The 17,863-nt window shown below is 43.1% G+C and overlaps 1 protein-coding gene across 5 annotated transcripts in view; it reads left to right on the top strand.

Annotated features, from left to right (window-relative positions):
- PIK3CG (phosphatidylinositol-4,5-bisphosphate 3-kinase catalytic subunit gamma) overlaps positions 1–15,592 on the top strand; it is a 34,630-nt gene extending 19,038 nt beyond the window's left edge. For 4 of the 5 annotated variants that reach the window (XM_025872650.2, XM_025872651.1, XM_025872649.2 and 1 more), the window contains one exon: positions 12,337–15,592. In XM_025872650.2, coding sequence (XP_025728435.1) covers positions 12,337–12,615 — 279 coding nt within the window. In that variant the 3' untranslated portion in view covers positions 12,616–15,592. The remainder of the gene's footprint in view (positions 1–12,336) is intronic. The other variant, XM_073898662.1, reaches the window with a different exon arrangement.
- The last annotated feature ends 2,271 nt before the right edge of the window (positions 15,593–17,863 follow it).

Here is a 17,863-nt window from a genome sequence, read left to right as displayed (position 1 = left end):
GTGCCTTGGGTCCCCATTAAAGACCCCCCCCAGCCCCGTCCCCCAGGCTTAGGGCCTCTTCAACACAGTTTGGTTTGCAATTAGCATTTCAGGAACAAATCTTTTTTCCGGAGTCTCTTCTTGAGTGGCCCATGATCCTTGGGAGGTGGCCCAGGCCCTGCAATTCGGTGCAACAGGAACTGGGAGATGTGTATTGTTTTGAAAGCTGTCTGTGCTTGTTCGTTCTCCTGGCTGATTTCGATTTGATTACACGACTTAATCCTCCCACAGTTCCGGGAGTGTTATCAGAGAAACTGAGATCTCTGGGGCCAGATGATCTTAGGATTTTGGGGGGGCTGTGTGTGTTTCTGTGTAAACTCAACTGGATTTCAGACTACTTCCAGGGATTTGACACATTTCAGTCCTGTTTTTCTTTAAAGTTAAAAAACATATTTTGACAACTTCCTGAAAGAGAAAAATGGTTCAAAAAAAAAAAAAACCTGAAGAACTTTACCATTTAAAGAAGAGGGGCACCCTCAGTTCTCCTCTCCCAGAGGAGGGGGTTCATCTGCATAGCCTCATGCAGAGCAGCAATCATGCCACTGCGAGTCGGGCATGCAGGAGTCCGTCCTCACCGACAGGCTTTCCTGGCGTCTCTGCATGTGTTCTCTTTCTCTTGGTCAGTGGTTTTCCCCCAGAATGACCGTCTCTCCTGTTCCTGCGGACCCCCCACAGGGCCCATGCCACCCCTAAAATCTCAGCAGTATTTCCCCCTTTACTCTTCTTCATTGTTAAGCTTCAAAATATTCTTTAATGAAGATTTGGACAGGGGAGGCCAAGGAAAGGTCGCTCCCTGTCCCAGGCAGCTTCGACCCAAAGAAACAACCCTCTGCAGGGAGCCTTTGCACTGTTCTCTCCGTCTGGGACCATTGCTCTGTCCTTTGTGACCAAGGCTTCTTTCCCAAACCGCTACGACCTCCCTCACCAAAGTGACCTCTGGGCAGTGTGCACCGCTAAAACACACCTTCATAAATTTCACTGTACTTACGTGTCTGTGTTCTAGAGTACAGGCCTGCAGTTTAAGTGTCTGCGAATATATGGACTTTGAGCCTTAAGCCCAGATCCAGAACAGCACTGTGGTTGAAGGATGGGCTTTGGAGCAGACAAATGAGCTTGAATCCTGGCCCGCTACTCAGTATCTCCGCATGTGATACAAAGTACTCATCTGTTCAGAACCTTGGATTCCTCTTCTGTAAAAAAAAAAATGGCAACAGGAAGACCTACTTCATGTGGCCTTTTGGGGGATTATCTGAATGGAATAGGTAGGATGCTCATCCCAGTGCCTAGAGCACGGCCGAAATGCAGTACCCAACAGCCTCTGGTGTCACATATATCGCAATGGGTCTTCTAACTTTGAAAACTTTTAAGCTGAGAAGCCCTCTCAGAAATGAGACCTCAAGCACAGCAGCAATATCCAAAACACAAAAAAGGAGACTTGTTCTGGTGAAAGAGCAAGGGGAGGGGGTCCAAGCTCTGCCGGCTTGCCCCCCCCACCCTGCCCCCTTGTCTGCCCCCCCCACTACTATCCCCACACTCTTCCCTCACAACGGGAAAAAAGCTGACCACATACCCATGAGTGTATACAATTACACATATACAGGCTTCCTAAAGTTTCAGCCTGACAAAGATGAGTAGCAGGTTTTTCAACTTTTGACTCAGACCTTGTGACAATTTTTTTTTTTAACATACTACCAAGACTTCTGGAAGTTTTTCTGTTTCTTAGTTTTATGTTCCTTTTTTTGAGACGAAAAGTCCTTCAAGCTCTGGGAGTGCATCTCTAAACTCTCTAAATAGCGCCGCAGGATCTTGTATAATAAAGCTGCCATTTTTAGGTAGGCTGGGAAATGTATATATTTACATTTTGAATCAAAGGTGTCCTCATTTCCAGCAGACCGCTAATTTGGAATGGTAAGGTTCATTAATGCACGCAGCACATTTGAATAACCTGTTAGGGAGGGTGAAGAAAAGCTGACCCACTTTTCATTAAGGGTGAGGTGAGCCTTCTCCACAAAGACATGAAAACATACCTAGCTCCTGGCTGGGTTGAAGGCTCAAAGGCTGGAAACTGAAAGAGGAAGGCACTGCTTTATCTCCCCTCTTCCTTTTTTCCAAAATACTTGTTGAGCCCAGGACCCTCTTAATAAATTATTTCTAGAATAGGGTTGGCTTCAGGAGCAAGCTGTAATCAGACAAAAAGGCACAAAACGAAGGCATGCTTACTATTTGAACCAAGAACATCCGTTAGCCTTCGGAGCAGCATCCTGGACACCAGGTGCTCAACAGAAACATGTCAATGATGATGATTTTGATAAATAAAGTCTCCTTTGAAAAATCTCTCCCTTACCAAAAGAGTGAAAAGACAAAACCATGTTTTACCCACTGACAATTGATTTTAGAACCACTGTGCTTTAAATTTCACTAAATGGTTTTAGAACCTCTATGACATACAAACACGTATCATTAGCAAAGGAAATTTGGCTCCCCCTTTTTTTGATCTAAGAACGTGGGGGCTTTTTCCTAATTTTAAAAGCAGTAAATGTGTTTTAAGTCAGTAAAATATTAAAAATATCAGGAAGATACTAAAAACCCACCTTCCAAAAATAACACCGTCAACATTTGAGTGTTTTTCCTTCATTCTATTATTTGGCCTTTGAGAAGGTTGTAAATTAATCAGGATTTGGTTAAAAATGGAATTGAAGCAATAGATACAGTGTTACCCCTTATAAACTGTTCAGTGGCTTCTCACCTCACTTTGAATCAAACCTGAGTATCTAAGCTTGCCCTACGAGGCTCCACTCAGGGAGCCCCTGCCCTCTCCAGCTGGACCCCATGGCACTCTCCCCACACTCTCTCACTCGGTCGGGGTCGCGGTGGCCTTCTCCCTGGGACACCCTTCAGGTCTCCGCTTCCATGTCATTCCTCCAAGCAGTCTCCTACGTGGGGGCCCTGGCATTATCCTTTGCCCCCTCCCTGCACCTGGGACAGCATATCCCTGTCTGTGTGAGTCTGTGGCAGCTGCGCCACGTCTGACCTGAATCCCTCCTGTGGGGCCTGAGGCATAGTGAGCACTCAGTGGGTCGTGGAGGAGAGAGGGCAGAGTAGAGGGGAGAGGGTGGAGGGGCAGTGCCTGCCTGTCCTTGGCACACAGTAGGCACTGAGCAAATGTATGTTACACAAAGCTAAAGAAACCAGGGAAACCAAATAATACCTTCCCAGGCACATCTATGTGAAACAGGTGGCTCGATGAGCACACTTAAAAGGCATTTGCCCCTAGATGTCACTCTTTTTTTTAAGATTTAATTTATTTATTTGACAGAGACAGACACAGCGAGAGAGGGAACACAAGCAGGGGGAGTGGGAGAGGGAGAGGCAGGCTTCCCGCGGAGCAGGGAGCCCGACGCGGGGCTCGATCCCAGGACCCTGGGATCATGACCTGAGCCGAAGGCAGAAGCTTAAGGACTGAGCCGCCCAGGTGCCCCTAGATGTCACTCTTAAGAAGCGTTTTATAGGAGAGAGTTCTGGAACCCATTCGTTGTGTTACTTTAATCTTGGGAGCCAGCTTTATCAGGCCCTGCCTGGTGTCCACCACTGGCAGTGCGGGCCCCACGCTGGGGAGGCTCAGCCCCGCGCCTGGTCTCCATGCAGAGTCCTGACTTGGGTTGTTAAGAACTGTCTCCGCTGTCATCTTGGATCCCAGGTTCTTTCAACTATTTCTGCCTCAGTTTCTCCAGCAGGGCCCTGCTTGTTAACCTGCCTCTAGGACCGGGGCCCTGCTTCCTCCTGCCATTTGCCTTGCTGGAACCTCAAGTGCTACCCTAACCCCCCGCCACAGGGACCCTAGCATCTGACACTTCTGAGGACTGCGGCCCCTCCCCGGTATTCCCCACCCCAGCCCTCTGACCGCCCTTCCTCTTGTTGGTAACCCTGCGTCTACACTGAGAACTCGCTGTACTTACCACCTGCCAGGCTGCGCTCTCTCAGCCTCCTGCTCTGTCCTCTGGTAGTCACCAGGCCCTGTTTTTCCGTATCCAAGAGAGCACACTAGTTCAACACACACGTACTATCTGCTACATCTCAGGCACCGTGCCAGGCCCGCAGAAGGCTCAGGACCGTGCTCGCAAGGCGAGGTGCCTTTATGGTTGAGTCCCCTTCCGGGATGACTGTTCCCTAATCCACCCTCCTCTTAAAGCAATGACTCTTGCCAAAATTGCCTGCTGCGCATTCAGCATTGATTCATCCTGGGTTTGCAGACTAGCAACAATGTGCCAGACTCTGTGCTGGGCCCGGGTGACAAGGAGCAGAGAGGCACAGCCCCAGCACACAGCGGGAGGCAAGCGCACGCATGCGGGCGTACACACACACACACACACACGCACACACACACACAGCTTTGTTCCAAGGATTTCAAAAGTGGTTTGCAGACCAAGCCATGAATAATACTGCCTTGAGGGATAGAAAGGGACTGTGAATGAAGGGTTCTTATCCTGCATTGATGGATAAGATCAGTTCCATTTTGCGAGGCTGATACAGGGAGGGAAGGAACATCCAGGCAAAAAGAGTAACAGTAGCCGGGGCATGAAGTCAGTATTTAGTATCAGTATTTAGGAACAAAAAGTACAGTTGCCCGCTATGGATGGAACACAGGTATGGCTGGGAATGTGTGGTGAAATTTGGGTCAAGGAAGGAAAATTGCATCCAGTTTGAGGCAATGCAAGGGCTGGATGGAGGGAGGGGCGGGTAGAGAGCAAGCAAAGAAGTCATTTGGAGCTCAGTTGATGAAGCACAAATGACTGTAATAGAGGCCTATTACAGGTCAACAGGGAGATGACAAGTTTATGTGTCGAACTGCCCATAAAACACTGAGTTGAGAAAGGACTCCCTCTTCGGATCTGCACCCTGGACCATTAACAAGGTCAAGCTCAGCTGCCTCTCTCCAGGCCCGTTTCAGATGCTCAGGACTGTGCTATCCACTGGGAGATAGCCTCAGAGAAGGGTCCAGCGTCTGTCATCTGTAGGCGCTGGAATCCACTAGTGTGGAATCTGCCCCAGACACAGCCTCAGAAGATGGCCTTGAATTGGACTGATGTGTTAATCCGCCAGCATGCAGGGTCACTCGGTGCCCAAGATAGCGGACCCCCGTGACTTTTAAACATCAAGAATAACTTCCCAACTGGCACCTTCTCTCAATGTTTAGTTTCTTGTAGAGAATTGTTTTGTCTACCCGAAGAGTATTATTGAGGGTGTTATTCCCTATGTTACAAAAAGTGTACTCTTTATAGAGATCCTCTTGCAAAACCGCTATTAGGTCATAGTCTCTAGAAAGTCTGTGTTTCTCCTAAACAAATAGTTTCTTAAAATCCTCTGAACATTGGATGAAGTAAGGGGTTTGATTTTCCCTTTGGCTACAGATATATTTGAAGATCGCCCATAGCAAGTATATAGCGTTTGTGACGTATAAGCGTTGAACTGGTCTTTGTCCCAAACCCACTGTGATCATTTCCTTTGTCCTTCCTTTCCTTTTTCTACCCACTTCAGATTAATGTTATTTTGACTTCTGTGTACCCAGATAATCCACCTTCAATCCTTTCTGGAACAGGCTAGAACACACACACATACCCCTACAGACAGTCCATTTTGAATATCTGACTAATGAAGGACAGTGTAATTGTAACCTGTAGGTTTCTAAGGAGCTTCTAAGTATTTGAGAACATGGCAATACAGCCCTTCCCCTGGTAGACAGAGCTGGTCTGAGAATCATTTTTAAGAGGTCCTTAGAAGATTCCTAATTCAAACACAACAAATGCACAGCCAAGTGTCAAACACACTCTTCCTTCAGATTTACCAGAAAATGCTTCCTCCTGCATTATTAGGTCTGCTAACTGGTGTCTCTCAGTTTTGCCAAAATAACTTCTAAAGGCATCGCCTAAACCAATTCATTGATCTTTTTTTAATACAAAACAAAATAAAATCCTCTCTGACAGAAATATTATTTCTCTCTACTGCCTCCTTCCTCTAGCAGACAGAGGCAGCCTTACTATTTAGAAAAAGTCAGTGGGTGCGGACACTGCTTTTCATTGATGAATCTTTGGGAGTTTTTCTCCTCTTTCTCCCTCTCGGCCCTGGGGTTCCTGTTTTGTAGTCCTGGGGTTACTTCCTCATTTTTGTCGATATGTGTGTGCGGTAATATTTCACTTCCACTTGTTTCTAGATGAGAATGGAGGAGTTTGGTTTAAGAAAAACTAGGCCTGTTCCCTATGACCTTGGACAGTCTGAAGTAGCCAGAGCTCATTGGTGGTTAAGAAAGTAGTAGACTGAGGCACCCGGGTGGCTGAGTCAGTTAAGGCCTTTGGCTCAGGTCATGATCTTGGGGTCCTGGGATGGAATCCCATTCACCTCTGCCTCTGCCCTTCCCCCCTGCTCATGCTTGCACTCACTCCCGCTCTCTCTCCTCTCTCTCAAATAAAATCTTTAAAAAAAAAAAAAAAAGGAAGAAAGAAATTAGTAGACTGTATATAGAAAGCTTTCTGTTTAATGAACTACTTTGGGCCCAGTTAACGAAATAACAAGTTTTGACTCTGAAATGGTAATGAATTCCTTTGTTCCCAAGACTTACAGGAGTGGTAGCTTTGTGAAGACAAGCCTTTCCTTTGGTACTAGATACTATAATTAAGGCATTTGAATCAACTATGAAATTAAGAGCTTATGTGCTGTGTAGGCTCAACCTATTTATTAACTACTCCTGGATAGTGTTCCGGCTAACAGTAACAATATTTCAGCGTTCCCCACATTCACGCTCATTAACAAGTACATTACAGCGAGTTCCTGAAATCAGATTCTTCCTTTAGCCCTTCTTCTCCACTCCATATCATACAGCCTTCCCCAGGCAGCTGAGGAGGAGAGAGGATGTTTAAGGTCAGTGTCAGGCAATCCTGGCAGAAGGGAAAATTCTGCTGCTCCAGCCAGTCACTTCTGTGTTCTGTGATCCCCCCTGAGCTCCCCAGGCCACATCCTCAGCCCCTCAAACCGCAGGCCTCCGGCCCAAGGCAGCATAGCCAGGGCGCTCTCACACACACCCCGTGGCTGAGTACAAAGGGCAGAAATGAAACTTCTGGGGCTTGAGGGGGCAGAGAACCACCTGCAGATGCAGCCAGGCCACCATCCGCTTCCAACTTGCTCCCCACCTCCGCGTCAAGAAGTGTGTGTTCAATAATGCAACTTCGCATTCTATTAATAATAATTGCCAACCACTCACACAGCACTTAAATTTCACCACAACCCTATGAAACGGGTCTTGTTATTATTCTTCTTATTCTACAGATGAGGAAACTGAGCTCCAGAGAGGTTAAGTGATTTCTCTGATGACAAGCAGCTTGTCCATAATAAAGCCAAGAGCTGAATCCAGGCAGCGAAGTGTGACTGCACTTGTAACACGACTCCATACTGTCACTGAGCCAAAGAGAATTAAATCTCTAATGAAGGCTCCAAGTCTGCACTGCCAGTCCGAATTTACACATTGTGCCTGAACAGTATGGGGCGTGCAATTTGGGGATGAAATTTTTTCCTCATAGACATGACCCTTCACACACAGTGAAAATCAGAACTGAATAACCTCAAACCTTAGGTAGATGAGCTGCCCTGAGAGAGGGAGAGAGACAGAGACACAAGACAGTTCTTTTCCTTTAATACATTTCCGTGTGCTACAGTGACGAGTGAATCCATGGTTTGCCACTTAAAAATATACACTGAGCACCTACAGATTGGTGTTAAAATACATTGGCCCCAGATTCATTTTCCTTCTCAAAAATTTTCTATTAAAGAGTTTGACCACACGGTGAGCTCAGACAGCAAGGGGTGTGCCTGGAGCTCCCAGTGCACAGAAGGCTAGAAAATAATTAGAAATCAGAATGTACTCTAATTCAAAATCAAAAGGCATCTCCCATCTATGCCCTTGTGAAAATCGTGTGAGCTGACCAATTAATGAGCCAGTTGCCCCAGGGTGAGGTCTGCCCTTGTGTAATTACCAAGAAATGAGAGCGACTTCGGTGGGTCCTCTGGATGAGCAAAAGCTAGTGATTTCTGGCCATAAGTGGAGTCATTAAGGATGTAAGAGCCTGAATGCACTGGGGCCACGGCAGGAACAGCCCAGGCTTTTGGGTCTGGAAGTCTCCAGCTCCAGGACAAGTAGGCAGAGAGGAGATACAGAGCGATCTCCCCTCCAGGCAGGGAAAGGAGATGACGATCTCTTTCTTATTGAACGCTCACCATGTGCCAGCCCCAGGCCCAGGCATTTTATATATATTGTCTTGCTTAATGTCAGAATAGTCCATGGGCTTTTCTACTTGGACAGGGTGATGCGTCCATGGTCCAGCCTTGCCGTACGGAATGACACAGGCATGACCACCATTACTGCGGCTCTCAGCCGGCCACGTGCAAGTGACACAGACAAGATCATCCAAAAGCAAAAAGGAAACTCACTACCTCAACATTTGGCCTGTTAACCTTATAGTCTTTTTTCTCTATAAATACTTTGTGTTCGTTTACCAACATGGGCTTACGCTACATGTGTTGTTTCATGCCCACTTTTTAACTCAGACACTATTACACTGTCATTCCATATTTCTGTCCAATCTCACTCCAGCAGTTAGAAAGCACGTGGCTGGAGGGACTCTCATCAATCCTTTTTTTTTTTTTAAGATTTTATTTATTTATTTGAGAGAGAGAGAAAGAGAGAGAGCACGAGAGGGAAGAGGGTCAGAGGGAGAAGCAGACTCCCTGCTGAGCAGGGAGCCCGATGTGGGACTCGATTTGGGACTCGATCCCGGGCCTCCAGGATCATGACCTGAGCCGAAGGCAGTCGCTTAACCAACTGAGCCACCCAGGCGCCCCTCATCAATCCTTTTTATCAACCCCGACTTGTAGGATATCGAGGTTACCTTCAAGGCCCCGCATTTTTAAACAGCATTCTGCTGAATATTCTTGTAGACCGAGTACTGCAAAAATGATCCAATTTTTTTTAAAGGTAAATTTCTAGCATGGAAATTGCCGGGTAAAAGGATATAGACATTTTTAAAATCCAGTTTATTGAGGCATAATTCACCTACAGCAGAACTGGGCCTTTTTGCGTGTACCCTTCCTTGAATTTTGGTGAATGGCATCGGTCACGTAACCACCACCACCATGAAGTTCTAGAACACTTATTAGTAACTTAAAGCTTTTGATGCATGTTATCAAATTGTCCGCTAGTAAAATTATACCTATTCCCACCTTCTGTCAGCCCATGAAAAGTGAGCATTGGATATTATTCTTTTTAAAAAAAAATTAAGATTTTCCAATTTGGTAGGTGAATGTTTCCATCTCGTTTCGTTACATTTATTTGTTTACTAATGAGGTAATGTATTTTTTCATGTTTATTCTCTATTTTTATGTCTTATAGTGTGAATTCACGTTTATATCCTTGGCTTATATGTCTAGCCAACTATTTATCCACTCTTTCTTACTGATTTGTAAGAGCTATTGGGGGCCAGTAATGGAAGAAGTGATTTGTCGTGTTGCAAATGTTTTCTCTTGCTGTTTATCCCGTCTATTGTTGTTTATAGCTATTTTTTCCCCTCAGTAATGTTTCCATAATCTCTCCACCTTTGCCTTATAAATTGGAAAGTGATCTTCATAAAGGCCTTTCCCACTCTATGATTATTTAAATGTTTGCCAATTTCCTAGGAAAGAAATTGACGTAACAGTAGAGTAAGAAAAAAGATGAAAGGTAGCATATTTAATCTTTAAAGCATCAGGAATTTATTTTCACATATTACACAGCGTAAGCTTTATTTCTCCCCCAAACGATGAGCCGATTGTACCAACCCCATTTATCCAATAATAGATCTTCTCCTAATTGGAGAAGTCACTGTTGGTATACATTATATGTGGCATGTACTCAGATCCGTGTGAACTTTCCATTCTCAGCTACAAAATGTGTTATCTTTTTTTGGGGGGGGGAAGAGTAGGTGCTGTTTCCCACAGTTTCAAATACTGTAGTTTTATAATATGTTTTAGTATCTCACATGCCAAGCACTGTTTCTCATTACTGTCCTTGTTCAAAATGTTCTCTCGGGCTCTCATGATTCCAAACTTAAAACCATATCTGGGTTTAAATATCCAATAGGAATTTTTGTTGAAATTTCATCATAGATGAACTTGAGAAGAACTTGCATCTTTATAATAAGCAGTCTTCTCTCCAAGGATCATGCTACATCACTCCACATGTTCAAGTTTTCACTTACATTTCTCAGTAAAATTTTACATGTTTAAAAAACGGGCTCTGCAGGGTTTGTGTATGTATTTATCCCAGGAATCATGGGGGGTTTTGTTGCCATTATTCACAGCATCTGTCTTTTCACTATACTTTCTAACTTGTGGCTCTGATTTATAGCATCCTATGTATTAATTTTATAAAAAGCTAGTTTAATGAAAACTAGTTACTATCGTATTTTTGTTTTTTCCCCTCAGTGTTCCCAGGAGACAGTGAGGTTATTTGTAAATACTAACAATTTGGGCACCTGGGTGGCTCAGTTGGTTAAGTGTCTGCCTTCGGCTCAGGTCATGATCCCAGCTTCCTGGGATCAAGTCCCACATGGGGCTCCCTGCTCAGCAGGGAGCCTGCTTCTCCCTCACCTTCTGCTTGCTGCTTTGCCTACTTGTGCTCTCCGCTCCGCCCCCCCCCCCGTCAAATAAATAAATAAAATCTTTAAAATAAATAAATACTAACAATTTTACCTTTTACATTACATTTTAGTTACATATTAACATGTTAATTTTAAGGAATCAGAAGCGGAGGCACCTGGCTGGCTCAAGTCGGTAGAGCATGCAATTCTTGATCTTAGGGTTGTGAGTTCAAGCCCCATGCTGGGTATAAAGGTTACTTAAAAATAAAATCTTAAAAAAAAAATCAGAAGTGAGTTTTAATACAGTACCTTATGATGAGCTATCCTTGCAATTTTGGAATAAACTGTCTTTGGTGATAGTGTATTATTCTCTTAGCATTTTACTCCGTATTTTATTTGAAATATTTATATCTGTAATCGTTTTTTTTTTAAAATTTTTTTTTTTTATTTGAGAGAGCGAGAATGAGAGATAGAGAGCACGAGAGGGAAGAGGGTCAGAGGGAGAAGCAGACTCCCTGCTGAGCAGGGAGCCCGATGTGGGACTTGATCCCGGGACTCCAGGATCATGACCTGAGCCGAAGGCAGTCGCTCAACCAACTGAGCCACCCAGGCGCCCTGTAATCGTTTGGTTTTTTTTTTAAAGATTTTATTTATTTATTTGACAGAGAGAGAAAGGGAGCATAAGCAGGGGGAGCAGTAGAAGGAGAGGGAGAAGCAGACTCCCGCCGAGCAGGGAGCCCGATGCGGGGCTCGATCCCAGGACCCTGGGATCATGACCTGAGCCGAAGGCAGACCCTTAACCATCTGAGCCTCCCAGGCGCCCCTATATCTGTAATCATTAACTTCAGTTTTCTTTAACACGTAATCTTTGCCAAGTTACGATATTAGGGTTGGGTTGTTCTCATGCTGTAAAACTGAGAACCTTGCAATTTCTTCTATAATTTGGGACCATTTAATTGGCATAAGCATGCCTTGCTTCCTAAGTGGACTTACTCACTTGTATCATCTGCTCAAAGGCTTTTGGAAAAGCCACCAGCGAAAGCATTTGCTTAAAGCGCTCTTTCTCGCTCAGTATTCAGAATTTGTATTAAAATTCCCAAGTTTATTCAACAGTTTTGCATGTCAGCGAAACGCTAATACATCTGTTTTCTTAGAATAGGACAAATTGTAAAATAAAGATGAAAACAAATTCTCCAACACCACATTTCCATCGTTTCTCTGGATTCCATTAGCCCTTGGCAAACATTTACGCTTACATAAAGTTTATTGCTTCCAGTATGGTGTTCAAAAAACTGACTCATCCCTTTTCAGAGACTACAGAAATTTCCACCCTCAATGTCCTAGGAAAGAAATGGATGTAAAAGGTAGAGTAAGAAAAAAGATGAAACATAGAGTATCAATTAGTTTCCCTTGAGCACAGCCTGCACACAGGCGAGGACAGTAATGTGCTTCAGAGAAGTATAAACAGTCTTACATTCTTATCAAGGCTTCCATCCGAGGCCGGGGACCTGCCCTCTTTGGGACGGCTTCCACCCATGAGGAAAGGATAATGCCATGTAAATTTCAGGACAGCCCCATGGTCTTCAGCCCACTTAGTTAATGCAACAACGGTAACAGCGCTTTGTTTTCCTTTATGCAGGACGTCTGCGTCAAGGCTTACCTAGCCCTTCGTCACCACACAAACCTGCTGATCATCCTGTTCTCCATGATGCTGATGACGGGAATGCCCCAGTTAACAAGCAAAGAAGATATCGAATATATTCGGGATGCCCTAACAGTGGGGAAGAATGAGGAGGAAGCTAAGAAGTATTTCCTTGATCAGATTGAAGTTTGCAGGGACAAAGGATGGACGGTGCAGTTTAACTGGTTCCTGCACCTTGTTCTGGGCATCAAACAAGGAGAGAAACATTCAGCCTAATTCTCCGGGCTAGAATGCAAAACCCGTTCGTGTCCTAAAGCTTTAAGTCAGCATGTCCGTCATCGGACTCGGATCTAAAATGTAACAGGACATCATGAAGGCTGGCACCTGAGAAAGACAGCCCTGTTCCTGGCTGAACTCTTCACAGGAAGAAAACATTGGCATGTCAGATTGTCTCAGGCACGTTCGGTTTTAGGCTTACGCGCAGGTTTCTTTTTTTCTCATTCGCCTCGGTGATGTTGGAGAACATTCTTAGTTTAAACACATTACTTCCTCATTGTGCCTGCTGATTTGACTACCTTATTATTGAGTGCTTCTTGAGAGTAATTGGTGACATCTCTTTTCATGTGGGTTTACTCTCAATTTTGGTTATTCTTGTGTTCCTCACGCCCTTGAGAGAAAAAGATGTCATCACCATAACCTTTCTGTCATTCCCCAAAGGACACTTCCAAACATCCCCTTCCATGTCTGGAGAGGTTAGCGATTTGCTAAACGCAAAAGGAAGGAGACTTAGCCTTTCCATTGTCTTTTGTAATTAGGGTCTTTTACAGTATACAACTGAGATGCACAAACACACTGGAAAACCCGAACCTTTGTATCCTGACCCTTCCCTGCTGGTCTGGCTGCAGGGTTACAAAGAGGAATAGCAGAGATGAAACCATTCGTCTCAACTCTGCCCAAGAGTAAATGTCAAGTACAGTTACCCCAGCCTTCGCTACTATGGAAACAGGAGGAAACTAAAGGGACTTTTTTGTTTGTTTGTTTGTTTGTTTTACATTTTTATCTTCCTCCCTGCCTCCCCCCTTCTTCCTTAATGGCTAACCCTCCCACAACTTTTTATCCAAGTTGTGAAATCCTCAAGAACACATCGACCCTAGAATTCAAACAGCAGTTGAAAAACAATTTCTCCTCTAGGGTTACTGGAATTTTAGGTACTTATTTGTAAAAATGTTTGGTGGAGTTTTTTTTTTTTAAGTGTATTATTAAAGAGGACATTCTAGGAAATATGGATTTGTTTCCAAATGCCTTAATTTTAAATTTTAGCCTAAGCAGTTTTTTCTTTCTTTTTCAATGGAAGAAGGTCTTTGAGATCTAAATAGTACTTCAAGTTAGGAAGAACACTACGTGCCCTAGCCATCTCTCAGTTTTAAAGGACTTTGAAACTCTGACATATTCTTCAGATTTCCTAGAAATTGAAATGTCTTCTTCAAAAACTATTTTCATCTCCTAAATATTCTGCTATTTATTGGAAGCATTGTTTAACCGTAGAGAAAGATTGTTACATTATTTATAAAGTATTTTAAAATTACGTATAGTTACTACTTTACCTAGAAATAACTCTGTTAACAGTGTCTACGTTTAAACATAATCAGATATAAATAGATATTTAACTTAAAATTTTTCTAAATAGATACCTGTTTAATTTCGGTGTAGCCCAAACCCTTCATTTTGTATATGCAAAAACCCTTTGATGGTATAGATAACACTGCTTCCTTGCCCACTGAGCCTTTCCCCTGGCTCATAAGGGGTCTAGAAAGAACTCTTCCTTGACAACTTGTCCTTTTAAAATCACACTCTGTCCCCCTGTAGAGAGGACCATGCCCTGTACTGAAATGTTTAATCCTCTGTCCTAATGGAAGGTAGATATTTTATGGCATTTTTACAACAACTATTCCCCACCATTCTTTTGAAGAAGAATAGGAAGAATGATGCTTTTTAATTCAGAAGAGGATGTATTCATTATTCTTATAAAGAGCAGTGGAGCGTGGCCTTGCACAGATTTGAATTGCTGAAATCATCTTTGATAGAAGAATTACAGAGCAATGTATTTATATTTAGCTTATTGGCACATGGGCATACCTATTTTCTCTTCAAACAAACAGGTTCTTAGGCTGGTACACATCACATTGTGCTTCATTCCCCCATATTTCACTGAAGGTAGAACATTAACTCTTCAGATTTGCCTACAAAAATCACCTTTGTGTGTTTCCTTCCTTTATTTCTCCCAGGGAATCACGTGACCCACAACTTTTAGATCTTTGAAAACGTTCTAGAACCAGGGTCATCTCACCCTGGGAGGAGATTTCGGGGAACTATCCACAACTCAGTCTTCACTGTCAGATGAAAACAGAGATTACAAGTCAGATGATTCAGGTCAAAGCAGATTTTGTGTGTGTCCAGTACCAGCTACATAATTTGCAGAGTCCAATGCAAAATGGAAATGTGGGGGCCTGCCATTCAAAAATTAAGAAACTCAAGATGGCAACAGCAGAGCATGAAACCAAGCACAGGACTCCACAGGTCACAAACCCATGAAGCTGGAACTGAATGTATCTGAATAATGGCTTCAGTGCTCAATTTTACATTTGGACTATGCATGAGTTCAGATAAAGCACCCAGATCAAAATGTTATTTCTGTTCTAATTAAAATACCTCATCTCTGTGGCTGTACATTAGGACTTAAAACACTGGCCCATTGTTTTTGGACTGGAACCATGGCCGCTCAAAGTAGAGCAAAGCACGTGTTCGAGGCCTAGCCTCAAATGACTGTTTTTGACTAGCTTTGGTGAAAGTGTGAGGGAGTGGAGACATTATAGATAAAATATAGAAATCCCTAGAAAAAACGTTTAACTTTTAAGAAAGTAACTTAAGTTAATATATTTTATAGGAGATGAATTTTTTTTTTAAAGAAAGATTAGATATAGGAATTCTGCAGGATAACTTGGAGGCTGCGAGTCCTCTGTAAATGGAAATTATTTTTGGAAATGAGCCAAAAAATAATTTAGAAAGTAAGTTTCTGGAGCAAATTTGGCATTTGGTAAACTAGGCTCTATTTGCCATGGTTATGAAATAAATTGTCAATTGTGTTTTATGATACAAAGAAAAAAATGGAGGGATTTTTAAGTGTTCTGCTGTCTTATTTCTGTTTAACCCAACCTAATAATTCTAGTCAATAAATGTGGTTCTAGTCTGTGTACTTGTCTGCATATTTGCAAAGACTCATTCTTAAGACAGGTGCTAGGCGAACCTAAAGCACACTCCTTGGAAAACATACTCATTCAGTGGCTAAAATTAACAAGTCAGGAAACGACAGATGTTGGCGGGGATGCGGAGAAAGGGGAACCCCCCTTACACTGTTGGTGGGAATGCAAGCTGGTGCAACCACTCTGGAAAACAGTATGGAGGTTCTTCAAAAAGTTAAAAAATAGAGCCATCCTATGACCCAGCAATTGCACTACTAGGTATTTATCCAAAGGATACAAACAGAGTGATTTGAAGGGGCACATGCACCCTAATGTTTATAGCATCAATGTCCACAATAGCCAAACTGTGAAAAGAGCCAAGATGTCCATCGACAGATGAATGGATAAAGATGTGGTACACACACACACACACACACACACACACACACACACACACACACACAATGGAATATTATGCAGCCATCAAAAGGAATGAGATCTGGCCATTTGCAACGACATGGATGGAACTGGAGGGTGTTATGCTGAGTGAAATAAGTCAATCAGGGAAAGACATGTATCATATGACCTCACTGATATGAGGAATTCTTAATCTCAGGAAACAAACTGAGGGTTGCTGGAGTGGTGGGGGGTGGGAGGGATGGGGTGGCTGGGTGATAGACATTGGGGAGGGTATGTGCTATGGTGAGAGCTATGAATTGTGCAAGACTGTTGAATCATAGATCTGTACTTCTGAAACAAATAATGCAACATATGTTAAGAGAAAAGAAAAAGAAGAAGATAGCAGGAGGGGAAGAATGAAGGGGGGGAAATCAGAGGGGGAGACAAACCATGAGAGACAATGGACTCTGAAAAACAAACTGAGGGTTCTAGAGGGGAGGGGGGTGGGGGGATGGGTTAGTCTGGTGATGGGTATTAAAGAGGGCACATTCTGCATGGAGCACTGGGTGTTATATGCAAATAATGAATCATGGAACACTACATCAAAAACTAATGATGTAATGTATGGTGATTAACATAATAAAAAAAAGAAACAAAAAAAACATACTCATTCAGAAAGTTGAGACATTCCTTCTTCTGGATAGTCCAGATCTCCCCACTTGTATTTGCATCTTAATTGTTAAATGTAAACTCAAAGAATTGACGTCTTGTGTTCTCCGTACACATCTTTTAAATTTCTGAAAGGACAGAGAATCCTGAAAGTCAAATTCTTTAAGAAACCTATGGAGTTCCCACAACCTGCTAGACTCTGTACTGAGGACCGGGATTAGAATATAGAACAAAACTGACCCAGTCTCAGTCCTTACAGAGTCTATAGCTTGCTGGCAATAGCAGACACTTCATAATGGGTGTCTCTCATGGGTTGAAATGTGTCCCCCAAAAAGATATGAAGTCCTAATCCTGGTATCTGTGAATGCAAATTTTTTTGGAAATAGGTTCTACGGATGTAATAAAGTTAAGATGATGTCATGACGGTGGGCCCTGACCCAATAGGACTGGTATAGTTGAGAGAGAATGTCATAGAGGTAGAGATTATAGTGTCTAACGTCAGGAACACGTGGGGCTACCAGCAGCTGGAAGAGGCAAGGAGGGGAAGAAAGGGCCCTCCCCCTAGAAGCTTCTGAGGGAGCATGGCCCTGCCAACACCTTGACTTCAGATTTCTAGCCTCTAGAACTGCGAGAGAATAAACTTCTGTTTGGAGGCATCCAGTTGGTGATATTTTGTTATGACATCCCTAGGAAACTAATAGAGTGTCAACAGTCATCAGTTTTGTGGGGGTTTCTTTTTTTGGGGGGGACAGAGTTTATGTAAGTAAACCTGTTGGATATTTTCTGCTGTTACCAGAAAGATTTAATTGCATGCAAAATATGTGACAAAGTGCTAGTATACTTAATATATAAAAAGCTCTAATAATTCAATAAGTAAAAAATAAATACCTTAAGCATTTGACAGTGGACCCAAAATCACTGCTGATTAAACAAATGCAAATTAAGATAACTTAAGTTTCTTTTCACCATCAGATTAGCAAAGATCTGCAAAGCCCAGAGTTGGTGATAATTTGGGAGAAAGAACGCTCTGTCACACTGTTGAAAGCAGAACAAGCTGATAAATTTATGCATGGCATTTTGTCAAATTTTATCAAAATTAAGAAGATATCTATTCTCCAACCCATCAAGTCCACATCCAAGAATTTATCCCGTAGAGATTATTGGACAAGTGTGCAAAGACTTCTAGGCAGAACCAGTTACCAGAGTTCTCTGTAGTG

Source organism: Callorhinus ursinus, unplaced genomic scaffold, assembly GCF_003265705.2.
Source record: "Callorhinus ursinus isolate GAN/ISIS: 27379988/994484 unplaced genomic scaffold, GSC_fseal_2.0 scaffold12, whole genome shotgun sequence".
Lineage (NCBI taxonomy): Eukaryota > Metazoa > Chordata > Mammalia > Carnivora > Otariidae > Callorhinus > Callorhinus ursinus.
The sequence above is the reverse complement of the archived record's forward strand: the minus strand, read 5'-3'. Positions and strand labels throughout refer to the sequence as shown.